Raw genomic sequence first — 17,081 nt, forward strand, 5'->3', positions numbered from 1 at the left:
CGAGAGGACTGCTCTTCAAACCTTGTGTCCTGCACGCCCAGCTCCTTTTCCCAGTTACCGTGACTTTCTGGTCCCCAGCGCTTGGGGAAGGGAGAGAGGGCAGATCCAGAGTCCTCGCAGAAGGAATAGGCTGCTGGTGGTCATGCCAGATGTGGAGGAGGGGAAGGGGCCGCCTGCCACCCAGCTGGTGGTCTCGTGAGGTTGTGATCGCGATTGCTACCCACCAAGAGCAGGGCTCTTGTCCTGAAGATGGTGACCTCCATCCCAGCGCATTTTTTGGTGTAATCACCCTCCGTTTCTCCTAAAGAGAAATTGATCCTAAAAATATATTCTGTAAGCTCATTTCTGTCTTTCCATCTTCATGAGATGAAATTGCTTAGCTCCCTTGTTGATGGGAACACCTAGGCTTGCAGGAGTTGTGTCACCCTCCACGAGGACCCTCTGCACGTGAATCACTGTCCGAGCGACAGCTGAGCTCTCACATTCTTACGTCGCTTCACTCGGTTTACTAGCCAGTGCTGGTTCACACGTATCAGATGCCACCCACGTGACCCTCCAGCCATTCTCAGGGTGTCTTCTGACTGTGACTTTAAGAGATGATCCATGGAAAAGGGATTCTGTGCTCGAAACGTTAGGGAAATGCTGCCCGTTACCTCCTCCTTTCAGAGATTCACGTGCACATTCATACAGCAAAGGTCCTGAGAAGGCCTGTAAAGCCAGAAAACTCTGTGGAAGAATCCCAGGAAAGCTGTTTATCAGGATTTTCATAACGTACTTGACCACAGGACCCTTTCTGGGGGGTGGTGGGCAGACTGTTTCAGTCTGTCTGTTTTGGTCTGTTTCATCTTTTCACTCTTCCTCGGGTCGGAGTTTAGACACACCAGTGGTGTGGATGGGTTTTTAGGCCCTGGGAAGAAATCAGTGGGTCCCCGCCACACGGACATTGGGGCACATCGGTGCAGTGTGTGGGGACACCCATCAGGAGTTTCTTAGCTTGGATGTGTGGGGTTGGGGCTGTGCAGATGTGACCGGTTCTCCAGTGCGCGCCATCAGCTGTTTTGTCCTTTGCGCTTTTTCTGCAAGGTGTAACATGGCTAGCTGCTGTCAGTTTACACGACCCTGTCAGTATTTCTGTCCTGGATGGGAGCCACGAGCAGTCGAACCCAAAGAGCAAAGCCATTCCTGACGCTTCTCCTCCACGAGCTAGCGAGGAGCTGGACAGCTTTGCCATACCAGTCAGTCTGGAGCAGCACGTGACAGTGGTTCCCAGCAAGCTGAGGCTCGTCTCCCTCGCGGCCTTTATCCTGCAGAAATGCAAGGTAGGTCTGGGGATTGGACCCTGTGGTCTGGGGAAGGACCACAGTTTTGTTCATGTTGGGCATTGAGGCGGTGAGCTGAGACACACACACACGTTTCCCAGCTGAGCTGTGATGCGCGTGCAGACCTTAGCAGAGATCTTTCCAGTCAGCGATTCTAGGATCGTGGTGGAGACTCAGAGGTCAGGGATGGCCATTATGTTCAGCTTAAGATCTGCCTCAGACACCTTTCCTGGGACTGATACCGGGAATGTCACAGGTGGTACCAACATGCTGGATTTGAGGCAGTGCAGGGGCCGGTGCGCGTGTTTTTTAGAGAATCATCGTATTTGTGTATTTACTAGACTTGTGATAACTTTCTCTGGTGCGTGGGGAAGTAGTAGGTGGATGGGCTTGAGGGTGCAGCTGCAAGACTGCCTGCGTGTGCCGCCGTCCCCACGGGGGGTGCCGTGCGTGGGGACCCTGAGTGAGTGGGGGGGACGTGGCTGAGGGCAGCTGCACTCCAAAGCATCTGTTTTTCTCAGATGCAGGAGGCCCGTTCCCGGTTACAGCTACATCATCTTCCTGTCCTGCATTCTTTGTAGCGTGGAGGGTCAGTGTTATTTTTAAAAATAATTCAAAGCCATCTGTCACCTCTGTTTCCAGATCGGGGCCAGCCTGCCCGTGTGTTTTAGAAAGAGATTCATTTTAGTGTCACCTGATCTTAAAAACGTGGTGGTTTTTCCCTCTTTGTATCAATGTAGTTTGAGAGAGACCAGAAGATGATCATCTTTTTCTCGAGTTGCGAGCTGGTGGAGTTCCACTACAACCTCTTCCTCCAGACCCTGCTGAGCGGCGGCGGGGCTCTGGCCCCAGGAGGGCCGCCATCTGCCTCCACGCGGGCAAAATTCCTGCGGCTGCACGGCGACCTGGAGCAGGAGGTGAGCCCGTCCTCCCGGGTCGGCCCTAGCTTCCCCGGGGACCCTGCTGGGCCGGGGCAGGACGTGGCTAAAGTGGGTGACCCAGTGGAGGCCGAAAGGGTTGACAGGGCTGTGTCGACGGGGGGCGAGCTGGGGGGTTGAGGGGGCAGCATTGTTCCCGTTTGCTTTTGCTCCGGGAGCGGGTCTCTTCCACCCGAGAGAGCTCGCAGGCCCAGCTTGGCCTGACTCTACCTCAGCCAGCTGTTAAGGCAACAGAGTACCACTAAGTAGCTGGCACCAGGGAAGGGTTTTGCCTTTTTAGTACCCAGTGTGTAATTAGGGCTTGATGTCTTCAAATTAAGAGCATTAATGGAGCTACATTGTGGCTCCCATATGGTACTGCTGAGCGTGACTGCTGTCATTGTCAACAAGATGCAGCGCTTTCACTCAGAACACTTGGGTCGGGAGAGGACACTGGGTACCAGAGGGGCTGGGGGGCTCAGCGCTGGGGAAGCAGAGGAGAACATTTTCCTGGTCTTAGGCACCGCCCTGCGTTCACCCTCATTCCTCTACTGGTAGGCAGCCCGTCCGTTTAGGCAGTCGAGTGGGTGCAGGATGAGATGGACTCGCTGGAGTTGTGGCAGGAAGGACAAGCAGCCTTGGACGCGGAAGCCATCTTGCCCTAGCTTGGAAAATGAGGAAGCTTGAAAGAAAGCCAGAAATAGGAATAAGGTTTGACTAGAACCACCGTAAAAAAAAAATCAGAACCTTTTTAGGGCTAAAGGAGACATTAAAGGTCACCAAGTCCAGCCCTTCTTTTTTTTTTTTTTTTTTTTTTTTGCTTTGTTTTAATAATTAAGGAAATGGAGACTCAGATAAGTGAAGTTGCTCAAGGTCACTCCTCAAGGACACAGCTTATTTAACACAAGACTGCACAGAATTTCCTGACCGTTCCAGCCTTGGTTGTGTAAACTCTGGCTTTTTACCTTCAGGGTCCCCCGTTCCGTCACTTCTGTTGCTTTCATGATGTAATGCCATTCGTGGGGTTTTGTTTTGTTTTTGTAACTTAGTTTACTGACATCCTAGGTCTGTTTTCTCTGGAGCCATTCTGCAGGGTAGGTGTGAGATGAGAAGGGAGCTGGACGTGGACTCAGAAGGATCTTGGGATTTGGAAAGGTCAACAGAAGGTTCCGTAGTGAGGTCATTTCAGACTGTGCATGTGCCACGGTGACAGGGCAGTAACGGGCAGGGTGTTTACAGCCGTGCACTCTGGTCCCGACTCGGCCACTCACTGGCTGTGTGACCTCAGGAAAGCATGTAACCTCTCTGTGCCTTAGCATCCAGGCCTCTAACGTGGAGAGAACAGTCGTACGCACCTCCTGGGCTTGTTGTGACGATTCACTGACTGAGTTAACGCAGATCCAGTGCTCAGTACAGGGCCTGATGCACAGCGAGCCCTCAGTAAATGTCAGGTGCCATCATTGTTTCTTTTCCAGGAATTGTGTTTTTTTTCATTGTTTAACAATTGTTAGTATTTTACTTGTCTTGTTTATGACGTGTTTAGCCCTCACACCCTCCGTATGAGATGGGTAGGAGGTGTCAGGGAGAATCTCTGTATTTCACTTTCTAAGTATTGGTGCAGTGTCTTGTCGAGGGAGACTAAGCTAAAACCGTCCCCGTCATGTCTTCCTGGCTTGTTCCCCTGCCCTCTGCTCCACGTGACCTTCGTGTGGTCTCCCTGAGTGACCGACGTGACCCTAACCAAGTGTAAGAGCGTCAGGAGCTGCCATCTGCAGAAGCTGCCTCCTGGTGGCTGTGACGGAGGCTTGGGGGTTTGGGGGTTGTGGTCCTGACCCTGAATCGGAACCCCGCGCGTGCGGGCTGCAGGATGTTTCCCAGGCTCGTATGAACTTTTCTGATTTTTTTCTGATGTTGACTCTGCGGTGCAGCCATGGACTCGCTGAGTTCAGATCTCAGCTCAGCCCTGTATTAACGGTGTGTGCACGTGCCTTGGGCACATTACTTACCCTCTCTGGGCCTCAGTTGCTTCCTCTGGAAATGGGGGTGGTGACAGTACCTGCTCATCGGGTTGCTGTGAGGATCGGATACGTTCAGACACGTAAAGCGCGGGCCCGCGTCTGGTACCTGGTACACTCAGTGCATGCTGGTGGCCACTGCCCGCTGTGCTCAGTGAGGTGCAGCCTGGGGTCCAGCCACGAGGCGGAGCGTGTGCCCACGAGAGGCTGGATGCGGGACGCTTCGTGCCAGGAGGAAAGAGACGTCACTTCTTTCTTTTCTCCACATCTTTAGTGACTCGGATGTATTTCCTTTTTTTGTTGCTGACGGATGGACACGGCCACGTTTCAACTGCTGGCAACACTGTGGCTTAAACACACCCCCAGTGTGCCCCCTGCAAGTTCACACCCAAGGCCTTTTGGTCCAGCAAGTCTGCCTTGAGGAATTTACCCCAAGGGAGTAATGAAGCATGAGCACAGCGGCTTCCCTGCAGACCTGTTTATCACAGCGTTGTCCGACGGTGAACAGTGCAGATGACCTTGGTTGCCAGGAGTGGGGTGCTGGTCCCCTGGGGGGGTGGGGGGCGCCCATTCAGGCGAACAGGGTGCAGTGACGGGAGACAGGGAGGTTTCGGGGTGTTTATTGGCATGAAAAGACGTTCACGTTCGGTTGATGTATGATACGAGCATGTTAGTAGCATAAGAACCATGATGCCAATTTTTCAAAAGCCACACATTTGGTTATGTTTTGCATACAAAGGGGCTCGGGAAGCCTCAAGGTGTTGCCAGTGGTGGTGGTTTGTTTTGAGTGGTAGGATGATTTAATTTGCTTCCTTTGACTTAAAATATAATTTTTCTACAGTTAAAATATATGACCTTTATAATTTTAAAATCTTTTTAAAAATCATTTTTTAAAAAATTGCCGCATGACGAAGGTTTGTTGTTCTTCGCCCTCTAGACCACCTGTAGAAAAGGTGTGAGGGTGAATTCCTAGTTGGGAGCCCTGAGTGCAGGAACGTGCGGCCCTCGGCCCCCCTTGCTCTCGGTGTTGGCCGTTTCTGGAAGGGATGGCCCCTCCCCCCACCGTGCCTTCACGAAGCCTGCTGCCCTCAAAGCTTGTGATTTGCCGCAGTCCCGGAAGCCTCATCCTGTAGGTACAGGGTCATGTTGGAGGATGTGAAGAATCTGCTTCTTCCTCTTCCTTGGCAAAATCTGTCTCTCTGTACCTAAGAATAGTTACGGCAGTAGCACATTGGGAGAGTTGTGAGAATCTAAGCCTACCTTGCTGGACTTGATCTCAGAGTTATAAAGGCCCTATTTTTCCTTGTTTTTGTAGGAAAGAACAGCTGTGTTTCAAGAATTCTCCCATTCCAAATCAGGCGTTCTTCTCTGCACGGTATGTATCCTTCTGTGCTCTGTGGGAAGGTTGAAAGTTGTTGTGATGGTGGTTGCAGTTTCTGTCTCTTGACCATTTGCCTTGGGGTCATCGGCCCCACAGGGAGCAGGAATTCCGGGGGCTGCTTGGTGTGGCTGGTCTCTTTGCACTTCTGGTGCATCACCTGACTGCCACAGATAGCGGGCTGCCAGCGCGCAGAAGACTTGGCGATTTGCTCACTAATAGTGGCAGCTGTTGGTCTGAAAACGTGTGAATCTTGGCGATTTCTGTCCACCAAGAACTTGTAAATTACAGCTATCGGGAGTAATTAGAGCTGAGAAAGTCTTTTCACAACAGAATCACTCTACTTGCCTCTGCTCACCTTTTCTTAAAGGAAAATCGATGCGCTCGGACAGGCTTTATGTGCTGTTGTCTAGAACTGTCATTTGCCCTGCAGTTTCCAGGGCCAGTTCATTCGACCTCAGTCTCCGCAATGGTGGGCAGCCGCTGCCTCCAGCACCGCCCTGACCTTTTCCACGCACGTCTCTTATGCTCTTTCAAGATTGAAAACTCACACCTTCAGTGTCCCCGCTTCTCTGGGGACTCACTTCACCAAAGTTGCTGCTCGCTTCCAAGATTAAAATGCCTGCCCTGTTTGTGCCTTCTCGGAAGATGTAACTTAATCCCCAACTGGTTATTTGAGAAATCCCTATACATACAGTTATGAAATCGCACTGTCAATTTAGTAATCCTGTGAACAAGTGCTAGGCAGAAGCAAAGACATTCAGCTGCATGAATGCCTGCCTAGGCCTCGTTTAATACAGTTACTTTTTAAGGAACTCTTGGTCTCTAGTTTTGAAGGTAATAGCGATTGTTTTCTTTCTAAGTGGAGAGTTTGTGAGCGAGTGCAGCTGTGTGTCTTGTGTGTATATACACATGCTCCTCTACAAGACGGCCAGCCCCGTGACCTGCCGATTCTAACGTGTGTGTGGTGAACAGTGGTTCCGCCAGCTCTGGTCCTTCAGGTCTGAGAGCAGCTACTGCTGGAATCCTTGCCTCCGAAGGAGACCTGACTCCAGCCAAGTAGGCCTTCTCTTTATGAAGCCCATCAAGTCAGATGCCTGTGTTTGCTCTAACCGTCTTCACATGCCTGGTCTAAAGTGAAGATGAGTGCAGGTAATCTACTTGATAAAAAAAATTTGTCAGAAATCCGATGTCCAGGACACTTCTGGAGTCTCCTCTGTCCCCACTTTCCCCCTTACCCCCTGTCCTTGAATGTGTCATTCTTGCTTTTCCTGGCCTTGGGGCCCTGGTACGTGAGTTCCCTTAGCCTGGGACACACCACCCTGACTTGGACTAACCCCTTCTTAGGTCTCAGCTTTAAGGTCATTTTTTCAGGAAACAGAAGCCCCCGTTCTTCCCTGTGAGGCACTCCCTGCGGGCCCTGTGTTTCCTTATAACGCTCCTCACAACTGGTCGAGGTGTCTTCCCACTAGACCGCGAGCTCAGGACGACAGGGGCTGAGTTCTGTTTGCGGTCCCGTCCCAGCGCCTGGCCCGGGGCAGTGTGCAGTAGGCGCCCAGTATTTGTGGGTTAGATGGGGGGCCCGTTGGGGCTCATGTTGAGAACCACTGATGGAAGTCTTCTTCTGAAGGCTGAGGCTGAGGTTCATGTGCTTGCTCATTGAGGGATGCGACTCAGCCATGACAGAGAACGAAACGATGCCATGTGCAGCGACACGGGGGGACCTGGGGATGATCCTCCTAAGTGGAGGAAGCCAGACAGAGAAAGACAAATATCGCGTATCACCTGTGTGTGGAATCTAAAATAGGACACAAATGAGCTTGTTTACAAAACAGAAACAGACTCACAGACATAAACAACAAACGTACGGTTACAGAAAGGGAATGGGGGAGGGATAAATTAGGAGCTTGGGATTAGCAGATGCAGATACTATATATAAAATCGAGAAACAGCAGGGTCCTACTGCACAGCACGGGGAACCATATTCAGTTTCCTGTAATAAGTCATAATGGGAAAGAACATGAAAAGGAGTATATGTGTATGTATAGATACGTGTGTATCTGTATATACAAACTGAATCACTTTGCCATACGCCAGAAACTAACACAGCATTGTAAATCAACTAAACTTCCATAAGAAAAAATAAAGAAAATAAAAAAGAAGTCCGTTTTACCCGTGGGATGCTCTCAGACATTCTGATGAAGGATTGTTTGTGACATTAAAAAAGAAAGGGCTCATTGGGAATAAGTTTACTTTCTCATATGTATATGGTGTTACCTGAAGAGTGAGGGTCACAGGTCCCCTGTATTAAAACGGAAGGCAGCAGGAACCCACGTGTTGGCGTTTGGGTTAGGACCGGAACAAAATGCTTTATCTTTGACCCTTAAGGTGCTAGATTGGTCCCTGGTGGGAAATTGTCACGTCTCCTTGGGCAAATGCTACCATGTTTTTACAGACATGGGTGCACCCTAAATCTCAAAGAAAACTCCAGGGATTTGAAGTTCAGTTTTTTGGTTTTGTTTTTTCAGTAGTTCTGCAGCAGAAAAGATCCTTTTCTGACATGGGATTCCTGGTGGGGTCAGAAGCCCACGGTTACTGCCCTTGCTCTGTCTGTCTGCTGCCTGCAGGCAGGGGATGTCAGCTGTATGAAAAGCACCGCCGACTCGCCACCCCGCGCCCCTGTCCCCGCCAGTCCCGGTGCCGCCTGGAAAGCCAGCTCTCGTTGCCGTCATCCGATTCCTCTACGCCCCTGGGTGTGCGTTCATTTGCTGGTCTAGGTCACATCCAGTGTGCCGAGCCTCTGACGGTCTCATCGTTTCTTTATTCTGCTTTAGGAAATTACTGGAAAAGAGCTGGGTGGGGGCTCCGTTTGCTCCATTTCTAAGCCAGAGTACGAGCCCAGGGTCCCCGGTGGTGAGAAGGTCTTCATTCCTGCCCAGTCTTCATTCCACGTCTGCCGTGTTTGTCTGCCGTCGCTGGAAGCTTGGGGCGTCTGAGACGGCTGGCCGTGGTAGATGGGGCCTGGGTCGGGGAGATGCTGTCACTGTGTCCTTTTCAGCAGCCTGTTGCTTGCCAGGCTCTGGAAGCTCGGGGTGGGGGGGGGGGGCCTCCTGGGTGTCAGTGCACAGTGGGGCCGCGGCAGGATGAGGCAGACGGAGGACTCGCTTCTCGGGTAAAGGGGACTTTCCTCCGTACTGTATCTTTGCCGTTTTGATTTATCATCCCAAGATTCTTTTGACGAGGCTGGAAGACTGTCTTGTGTGAGAAGTTGGGAATTGCAGCGTAACTCACTAACGCTCACAGTTCCGCTCTTTCCTTTACTTCTAGAAAAATCCCTCCCCTGACCCCGTTTTCCTCCCCTCTACCTTTTCTGTTGTGAAGAAAGTTAAGGGTGTGTGTGTGTGTGTTTCCTTTCATCTTAATTATAAACATATTAAAAACAAGGACCTTCTTAATTACACGCAGTCTATCGGGACCTGATGCGTGACTATGTATGTGGGTTCTCAGCACATGTGCGACCACGGTGACATGCAGTCTGGGCGGAGGTAAAAAAGTAGTCAGGGAGGGGAGACCAGTCTGGGAGAGAGAAGTCCTTATATATTTGAAATGTAATTTTGTGTCCTCTAGAAAACTGGCTCTAAGAAGACCCCAAATTAAGGAGGGAGCAGGTATGAGCAGGGAGTCATTTGAAAGTTCAAAGCCCACTTTCCCCAATGGAATTAAGAATTCACAAGAACCAGATATAAGAGATTAGATTACCTACACATATTTTCTCTGGCTTACAGTGCAGCCCTCACCCTAAGCCAGAGGTATTTAACACCACTGTTAAGTTGAGGGGTTGGGGAGGAGAAACCCCACCGGGTGACTAGAGTGTGGCGTTTGCAGGCTCCCTCTGGTTTTAGGGCTGACGTGTGGCCCTTCCTGGTTGTCCCTGGTTGTACGCAGTGCTGTGGCCTTTTCCCAGCAGGGAGAGGCACTTTCTGCTCCACCCGTATCCACTGCCTGAGTATCCCTTGGAATGTTTTGTGGTTGTCCACACGTGCCTTCTTTTTCAGAAGATATCTAAAGCACCTGTGTTGCTCTCTTCCACCATCTCTCTCTCTCTTTTTCTGTTTTTTTTTTTTTTTTTTTTTTTTTTCGCTTGAAGCACACTGTTAGGTCTGTGTGGTTCTGAATTTCCTCTCGGGGAATTTCTGCCTTGCCAGGCAGCCAGGAGACAAAGGAGGGGAGCTGTAAGGGTCCCAAGAATTTCTCTTCACCACCCCCCGAAGAAGTGGAGACTTTCTCGGTTTTCTCTGGGGTGTGCTTTTTGGGCGAAGTTTATCTTCTCTGCTCGTATTTCACTCGTGTTAATGGCAAGATCATTTGGAGATGGTTGGCTGTTGACTCAGTTACGCTAACTCATGTTGCCAGCTTTTGGCGGCTCCAGCCAAGATCTCGCGCCTCTGACAGCTTCTGCGCTCTCTCCTTCCCCTCTGATTACGCAGCCCAATCTGTCACCCGGACGACGGGGGCCTGTACCCCGCTGATGGCTTTCCACACACGGCAGTAATGACTTCTGGCAGGCCGGGAAGGCGGCAGAGGCGAATTTGCTGCGTCCCTTGCTCAGAGAGCCGCAGGCCCCCTCTCCCTGTTAGTAAAAGCACTTTGTGAGGTTCTTGGGTAAATAAATGAGTCATTTTAATCCAACTGACAGGCTGGCACCTGAGCAAGCTGCCTTCCATCTGTACCCCTCGGTCTCGTGGAGCCAGTTGTCAGGCCCACGGCCTTCAAGGCCTCACCGGCGAGTGTCTTTCAGAACTGACTTGAGTGATTTTTTCGCTGTAATTAGGTTGAAGGAATACTGTTGGGTTGGATCTGAGTTCTGAGGGTGGGCAGAGGACCGAAGCCTTTGCTGCGTCTTGTGTGGGTCAGTTTCCTGTGGCTCTGGTGCTTGCTGTCAGTGCCCAGGAACATGGAGCCGTGTCCCGCTCCTCCGTGGGCCTCTGCCCGGGTTGGGGGGGGGGGTGGGGTGGGGAGGAGAGCAGAGAGGCTTTTAAATCCCACCTCGTTGCCTCCGTCCAATTCTTTCTTCGTCACGAACTAGAACACTCGGATTTACAATTCTCAAGACACTTTTCGCACCCACTATCTCATTGGATCGTCACAGCAACCTTGGGAGATAAAGAAATTGTAGCCATTTTCCTAGGTGGACACACTGAGGCTCAGAGAGCAGAGTTGACTTGCCCGGACTGGATGGCTGCTAAAGTGGTCCTGATGTCCGGTCCTCCCTGTTCCTGTACCAGGAAGATTGTTCCTCTCTCCCACCCTCAGGGTAGCCTCGGCCGAGACCGGAAAGAGGTGCTTAAGGAAGTAGCTGGGTTAAGTCTGAGCAGTGGCTGGCTGTGACTCCACCCCAACGCCGGACGTCGTGGGAGACCTGGTATCCTGATCTGGGTCACCCAGCCCAGGTGGGAGAGAACCGTGAGAGCCCCGATGGCGGCAGCGGCGGCTGTGCCTCCTGCCTCGCTGTCTCAGCGAGTTTGTACTCAGAGTGGCTTTCCTGAACACCATAGGCTATTTTAGAGATTCATCTGTGCTTCTTAGTTGGATTTACTAAACCGACGAGTGTTAAATTTTTTACAAAGCTTGTCTGTAAAGCTCAGACAGTCCCTTGTCTACATACCTCTCCCACTGCAGAGCACTTAAATGAAATAAATCGTTTCTTAACGAGAGCTTTGCAGATTTAAACACCCATCAGTTTCTCTGAGACAGGGACTGTGGTTAGTGTGGAGAACGCTCCAAACTGTGTTCTCAGAGGCATCGGCTCTGGAACACCCACCTTCAGCTTTCAGGGCACCTGGAAGCTGTTGGAAAACACTTTGGGGGTGGTTGACACATTTTTAATACGTGAAACGTCTACTTAACACTTATAAATGCAGCCTCTAGCCACTGTTCAAAGGAGACCCGCAAATCCCAGGTGGGATTTAAACAGTGAAGGCAGACCAACCCTGACCTGCCCACGGTGGTCCTCGTGGGTGACTTAGATGATGGTGGGACAGTGTCTTCCTCGGGTCCTGCCTCTGACCCTGGAGGATAAGGGTATGCTTGTTTTGAAGTGCTTCTTACAGACTTTGCATAGGATTTTTTTTTTAAGCCTTATACACATATAAATTCTTAGTGATACTGAAAAGTGAGGGGAGAGGAGGAAGAGCCGTCCTTTATAGAAGGATGCCAGTTATAAAAATGGAAGGAATGATAGGCTTAGAAAGCCATCATTTTGTAGCCATCAGAGTAACAGCCGATGCATACAAGCAGCATTGATGGTAAAACCACTGGGCAAAAGGCTCTGGGAAACGGCCTCAGAGTTTCCCTCCTGAGGTTACTCACTCATGACAGAGGAGAAAGGTACTTCCACAAGGGAGTGAGATGGTGGATGCCACCTGCTCTGGTGACCGAGCACAGCATCCCCAGCACAGGACAGATGCCCTGCCTGTCTCATGAGGTCACGTGCTAGGCGGTACACCCCACCCCAATGTTGTCATTCTGCCAGACACTCCCCCTGAACCTTATCACGAGGGGACAGAAACATCCAGGTTCTGGGATGTTCCTCAAGACACCTGGGCTCTTCAAAAAATGATTGTTATTAAAAAATAATAAGTAAATGTTAAGGGCAGAGATGCCATTTTAGATTAAGGCTAGAGGGCTGTAATAGAAATAGAATGCAATGATCTAGGCTTCAGTCCTGGGTTAGGAAAGGAAAACAGCTATAAAAATCGTCTTAGGTACAATTGGCAAAATTTGAATTGGACTGATTATTAGAAGAAAACTTATTTAATATGCAGTTTCTTAGGTGGGACAACGGTGTTGTGGTTATGTAAAAGAATGCCCTTTTACTTAGGAGACACGCTGAAGTACTTGGGGGCAAAATGTCGTGATGCTTGCATCTTCCTTTGCCGTGATTCAGAGATGTGTGCAGGACAAAGCAGGTGTGCCAGACTTTAGCCATTGGTGAATGGAGATGAAGGCGTGACAGGTGCTCTTTGTACTGTCCCTCCAGTTTTTCGGTAGGCCTGAATTCTTCTAAATGAAAAGGGCGGGGGCCGGGGGGGCGTGGTGATATGCATTTGTTGTCAGAAGAGAAACAAAGCAAGCAACACAGGAAACTGCAGAGACAAAAGTAAAAATCTCCCCCAGATCCCTCTACCTCGAGATAACCACAGTTGACAGTTTTGGTGAACCTCCTTCCAGGTGTTAGTTCTCCGTTTATGGATCCACCTGGCCATTTATCCGTCTGTCTACTTAATGTCTTCCGGCTTTGTTACCCTCCCTTTTTTCCTGGAGTTTTTGATGGAGGAAAGAGCGTTCATCCTGGAGAGTGCTCCACGTCCTGGGTGTGGCTGACTGTGTCCTTGTGGTGCTGTTGACCTCGTCCCTCTCTCCCCACCGTCGGTCTGGACACTCGTTTAGATTCCAGTTCTAGGGTTTTGTTTTTGTTTTTGTTTTGACAAGAATATGTCATAGGTGATACTCTGTCCTTCCTATTGCATGACAGCTGGTGATCTTACTTTTCAGTTGTGTTGAAACATGCTCTCAGGATCCAAACTATAAAGGCCCATTAAAGGAAGTCCAACTTCCATCCTCGTCCCCTGCCCCCACTCTCTTCCTTCCCCTCTAGGTCACTATTTTTGTAAGCTTTGGGGTTTTTTCCTCTGTTATTTTCTTTTTGAAATATGAGCAAGTATATGTGTATTTCCCCCATTTCTTACACAAAAGCATACTATTCACTCAAAACATAGCCTAGATAGTCTGCACATCAGTACATGGGAGCCTCCGTTCCTTGTGTGGCTCTGTAAACTCTGTTCTGTGGGGTGGATATTGCCGTGTTTTATCCCCCTGTCTCCTGCTAGACACTGGGGTTATTACCGGACCTGCAATTATAACTAGTGCAGAAATGAATAGCCTTGTGCGTAGATTATTTTAAATTTTTGCCAGTGTACCTTTGGGATGGACTTCCTGAAGGGGGATAGCTCTGGGTCAAAGGGCAAGTGCCTGTGTGCCTTTGCTGGTGACGCGCACCCCCCCGCCGCAGGGGCTGGGTTATTTTGCATCCCCATCAGCGGCATATGAGGGACACAGCATCTTTTCTGACGGTGGAACCGTGTGACGTAGCATGGTCTGGGAAAGGTAAAGCAGAGCTGGATTTAAGGGCGGCCTCTGCCTCTTAGCTGTGTGTCCCTGGACACGTTCCTTAATCTCTCTGAATCTGGGTTTCCTCCCTGTCAGATGGGAGCAATGGTTGTTTGAGGCGTTATTTTGATGGTGAGTCCGGATAACGCAGGTAAGACGCTCGCCACTGTGCCTGGTGTGTAGTGAGTGCTCAGTACCTGTTGGCTGGGGCTACCCTTGGTGTGGCTTGCGCTTGGAGGTAAATGCCAGGTGTACATTTATTGCCAAAGACTGGAAGATTCCCTTTTCCTAGTGCCTCTGCCAGAATGGCCAGAAACCAGAGAGCAGAGTCTTTGCTCTTGAGATGGCGACCAGCTGAAAAGAAAGATAATAATAATATTCGTCTCCACTGCTTTTACACTTGCTGTCTGGCTGAGACTGTCTGATGATAACTTATTCCAGTTCTCGGGCCTGCGTGCAGGTGACGTTCTTTTAGTGAAGTGGGCTGTGGCCGCCTCACCTGCGGGTTCTGTATAAGTTGCCCCTAAATTGGAATTTTACCCACAGGTGGACATCAGTGGGTTCCCGAAGTGGTCACGTTCCTGGGGGCAGGGGTGAGTCCTTGGCCAGGGCGGGGGTTGAACCCTCAGAGTTTGCATCGGGTCATCAGATGGGTCCATGACCCCAGAAAGGTCGAGAAACTCCATGCTAAGCCGTGTTCTTTTCTGTTTTGAAGGACGTTGCAGCGCGGGGCTTAGATCTCCCTCAGGTCACGTGGATCGTCCAGGTAATGTTCTTAGCTCTTACGCTGGGAGCTTGTGCCCGGGTTATGTGATCACGAGTAGATGCGCTGGCTTTAAGGACAGTGATTATTATTACCCTCTTGGCTGTTGCCTGGTCACCAGACAGCAACCGGCCCGATCTGTACAATTCTCCTGACGTCTTTCCTGAACCCAGCCCACCCAACCACTGCAGCACAGCCTCCAGACAGTGCGGCCACAGGAGGGAGGGAGGGACAGGCCCCCCGGCTCACAGACTATGCATGTCACACACAGGGTTTCAGCAGCCTGAAAATAACAGGGATTACCTGGGCCCCTGGGAGGCCTCATTGTGCCCAGAAGGCGATGGCTCAGCGGTCCTGAGAGCTGTGTCCGTGCACACTGACCTGCAGGGGGCAATTAAGGCCCTGACAGCATCTTACACATACCTCTAGCCTTAGACGCTTTGCCAGAGGGTACAGGTATGAGCACTAGAGTCTAGTGGTTTTAGTTTGTTTTTTCTTTTCGTTAGTCTGCAGAGTGGTATTTTTAAGCCCTTCTATATGAGGGGCCAGGGGACATGGGCCCTGTTTACGTGAGTCATGGTTTATTCACATTTTAGTGGAATTGCATGCCTGTCACTGGCTAGGAAATCTCTGCTCACCGCACATGCTGACTTTGCGACTAGAGGCACTGCATCTTTCCTGCTGGCCATGGAGCAGATTCGAAATAGGAAGGCGAGGATGATTTTAATGTGAGGGAGGCCAGACACACAAAATTGATTATTGAGGGTTGTCTTACAGTTGTGGGTATTGATTAGTCTAATATACCTGGCCTCCCATCATATTCACCTTGGCCCTCTGGTCTTTGATTCGTGTAGCAGCAGAGAAAGAAAGGGCAGAACGAGTACGTGGTCAGTTAGTGTCAATGACGACCACGTTATTGCCGTGGAGTACGTCCATTCTTCTGAGTTGGAGCGTTGGCCCCTCTCCCGGGTCAGGATTGCTGTCCGTGGGGGCAGAGGCATGTCCCTGCAGGAAGGGACCCCGCCTCTCAGCTGGCCTGCAGCGCCGCTCCGTTGGGACTGGGTGGCCTGCAGCGAGGCGGTGGGGACCCAATTCCTCTGTGCCCTGTGCGGTGTCTTCCGTGGCCTCAGCCCCGCTGCTCTGTCTGCTGAGGAAGTAGGCCAAGGTCGTGCAGCCGTCCTGTGGAAGTTTGCCCCCACCTGCCTACATTCTCACCTTGCCCAGTCACCTCAGTGAAAAGATGCAAATAGGAAAATGAAGAGACCTGTGGAGAAGTGAAATTAAAAAGGAGATATTGGGACGAGAAGATGTCTCGTTTATCTGAAACTTGGCCACTGTTCCCGTTGGCGTGTCAGAGCCTTGTTATTTCCAGTGAAGCCAGGAGTTTCAGGGTTGAGTGACTTCTCCTTGTGATTGTGGCAGGGTAACCATAGCACCAGGATTTAATTCTTGGGATACCTGGAGGCAGGTGAGGGGTATTGCACTTCCAATTAATGGCAATCCCTTGATCTGTGAATGCCTTCTTTTTTGCTACCCTTTTTAGTACAACGCTCCGTCCTCACCTGCTGAATACATCCACCGGATTGGGAGAACCGCCCGGATTGGCTGCCGTGGGAGCAGCCTGCTCATTTTGGCTCCTTCGGAGGCAGAATATGTCAACTCGTTGGCTTCTCACAAAATCAAGTGAGTCAGAAACCTGAGCCGGGTTTCGGCTGATCTCACCTAATTAACTTTCTGTCGCTTCTTACAGTCGATGGGCCTTGTAAGCTGATGAAGAGCCATTAACCCTTGTGATCCCTAAATGAGCCCCAGAATAGCCAGTGGCAAAGACTGAAACCCTTAGTGCCATCAGCACGTGACGGTGCTCTCTGCGCTGCCACTCCAAGGCGGAGAGTGAGTCGTTGTGCGCTTTCTTCCAGGTGGAGGCCTGTGCGGCGTTGCTCCTGCTGCGAAATCAGGGAGCACCACCCTCCCGGCCGGCTTCTCCAGGCCCTCTCGCAGTCACCACTTTTGCTTCTTGCAGTTAATTAATGTTTCGGACCTTTAACGTTGATCTCTCTTTAAAAAAAACAATGCCTTTGACTCATCACACCACTCCCCGCCCCCAGGAGAGTAAAGCGAGGGAAGAAACGGTTAGGGGAGGCCAATTATGCACTGCATGTTTGCGGCCAAGGCTGTCCAGCTGCCGCCTTGTATGTGCCCGGTCAGATGGCAGCCCTCCCATCCCCCAGCGTCAAGCCCCCAGTTCCAGCCCCGGATCAGGGACTCCACGGGGCTCAGCAGCATGGACCCTTCGTCAGGGCTTCCATCAAACCCCAGTCTCCCTGAGGAAGGACAGAGAAAGCAAAGTTAGGACAGCGGCTCGAGCTGGCCAGGGTGATCATAATGAAAGCAGAGCATTCACCTGGGCCACGGAAATGAGTTTGTTTTGTCACGTTTCCCATAAAATCTAAAGTAACAGGCTCTAAAAATGGGCTTCTAAAGGCATGCGGTTTTCCACACTGATCTCCTTTCACGAAT

The 17,081-nt window shown here is 50.8% G+C and overlaps 1 protein-coding gene across 2 annotated transcripts in view; it reads left to right on the top strand.

The window, feature by feature from the left end:
• DDX31 (DEAD-box helicase 31) overlaps positions 1–17,081 on the top strand; it is a 71,071-nt gene that overhangs the window by 18,676 nt on the left and 35,314 nt on the right. For both annotated transcript variants that reach the window (XM_057724702.1, XM_057724703.1), the window contains exons 12-16: positions 1,084–1,319; positions 2,060–2,236; positions 5,567–5,626; positions 14,514–14,564; positions 16,105–16,244. In XM_057724702.1, coding sequence (XP_057580685.1) covers positions 1,084–1,319; positions 2,060–2,236; positions 5,567–5,626; positions 14,514–14,564; positions 16,105–16,244 — 664 coding nt within the window. The remainder of the gene's footprint in view (positions 1–1,083; positions 1,320–2,059; positions 2,237–5,566; positions 5,627–14,513; positions 14,565–16,104; positions 16,245–17,081) is intronic.

This window comes from Hippopotamus amphibius, chromosome 2, assembly GCF_030028045.1.
Source record: "Hippopotamus amphibius kiboko isolate mHipAmp2 chromosome 2, mHipAmp2.hap2, whole genome shotgun sequence".
Taxonomy (NCBI): Eukaryota; Metazoa; Chordata; class Mammalia; order Artiodactyla; family Hippopotamidae; genus Hippopotamus; species Hippopotamus amphibius.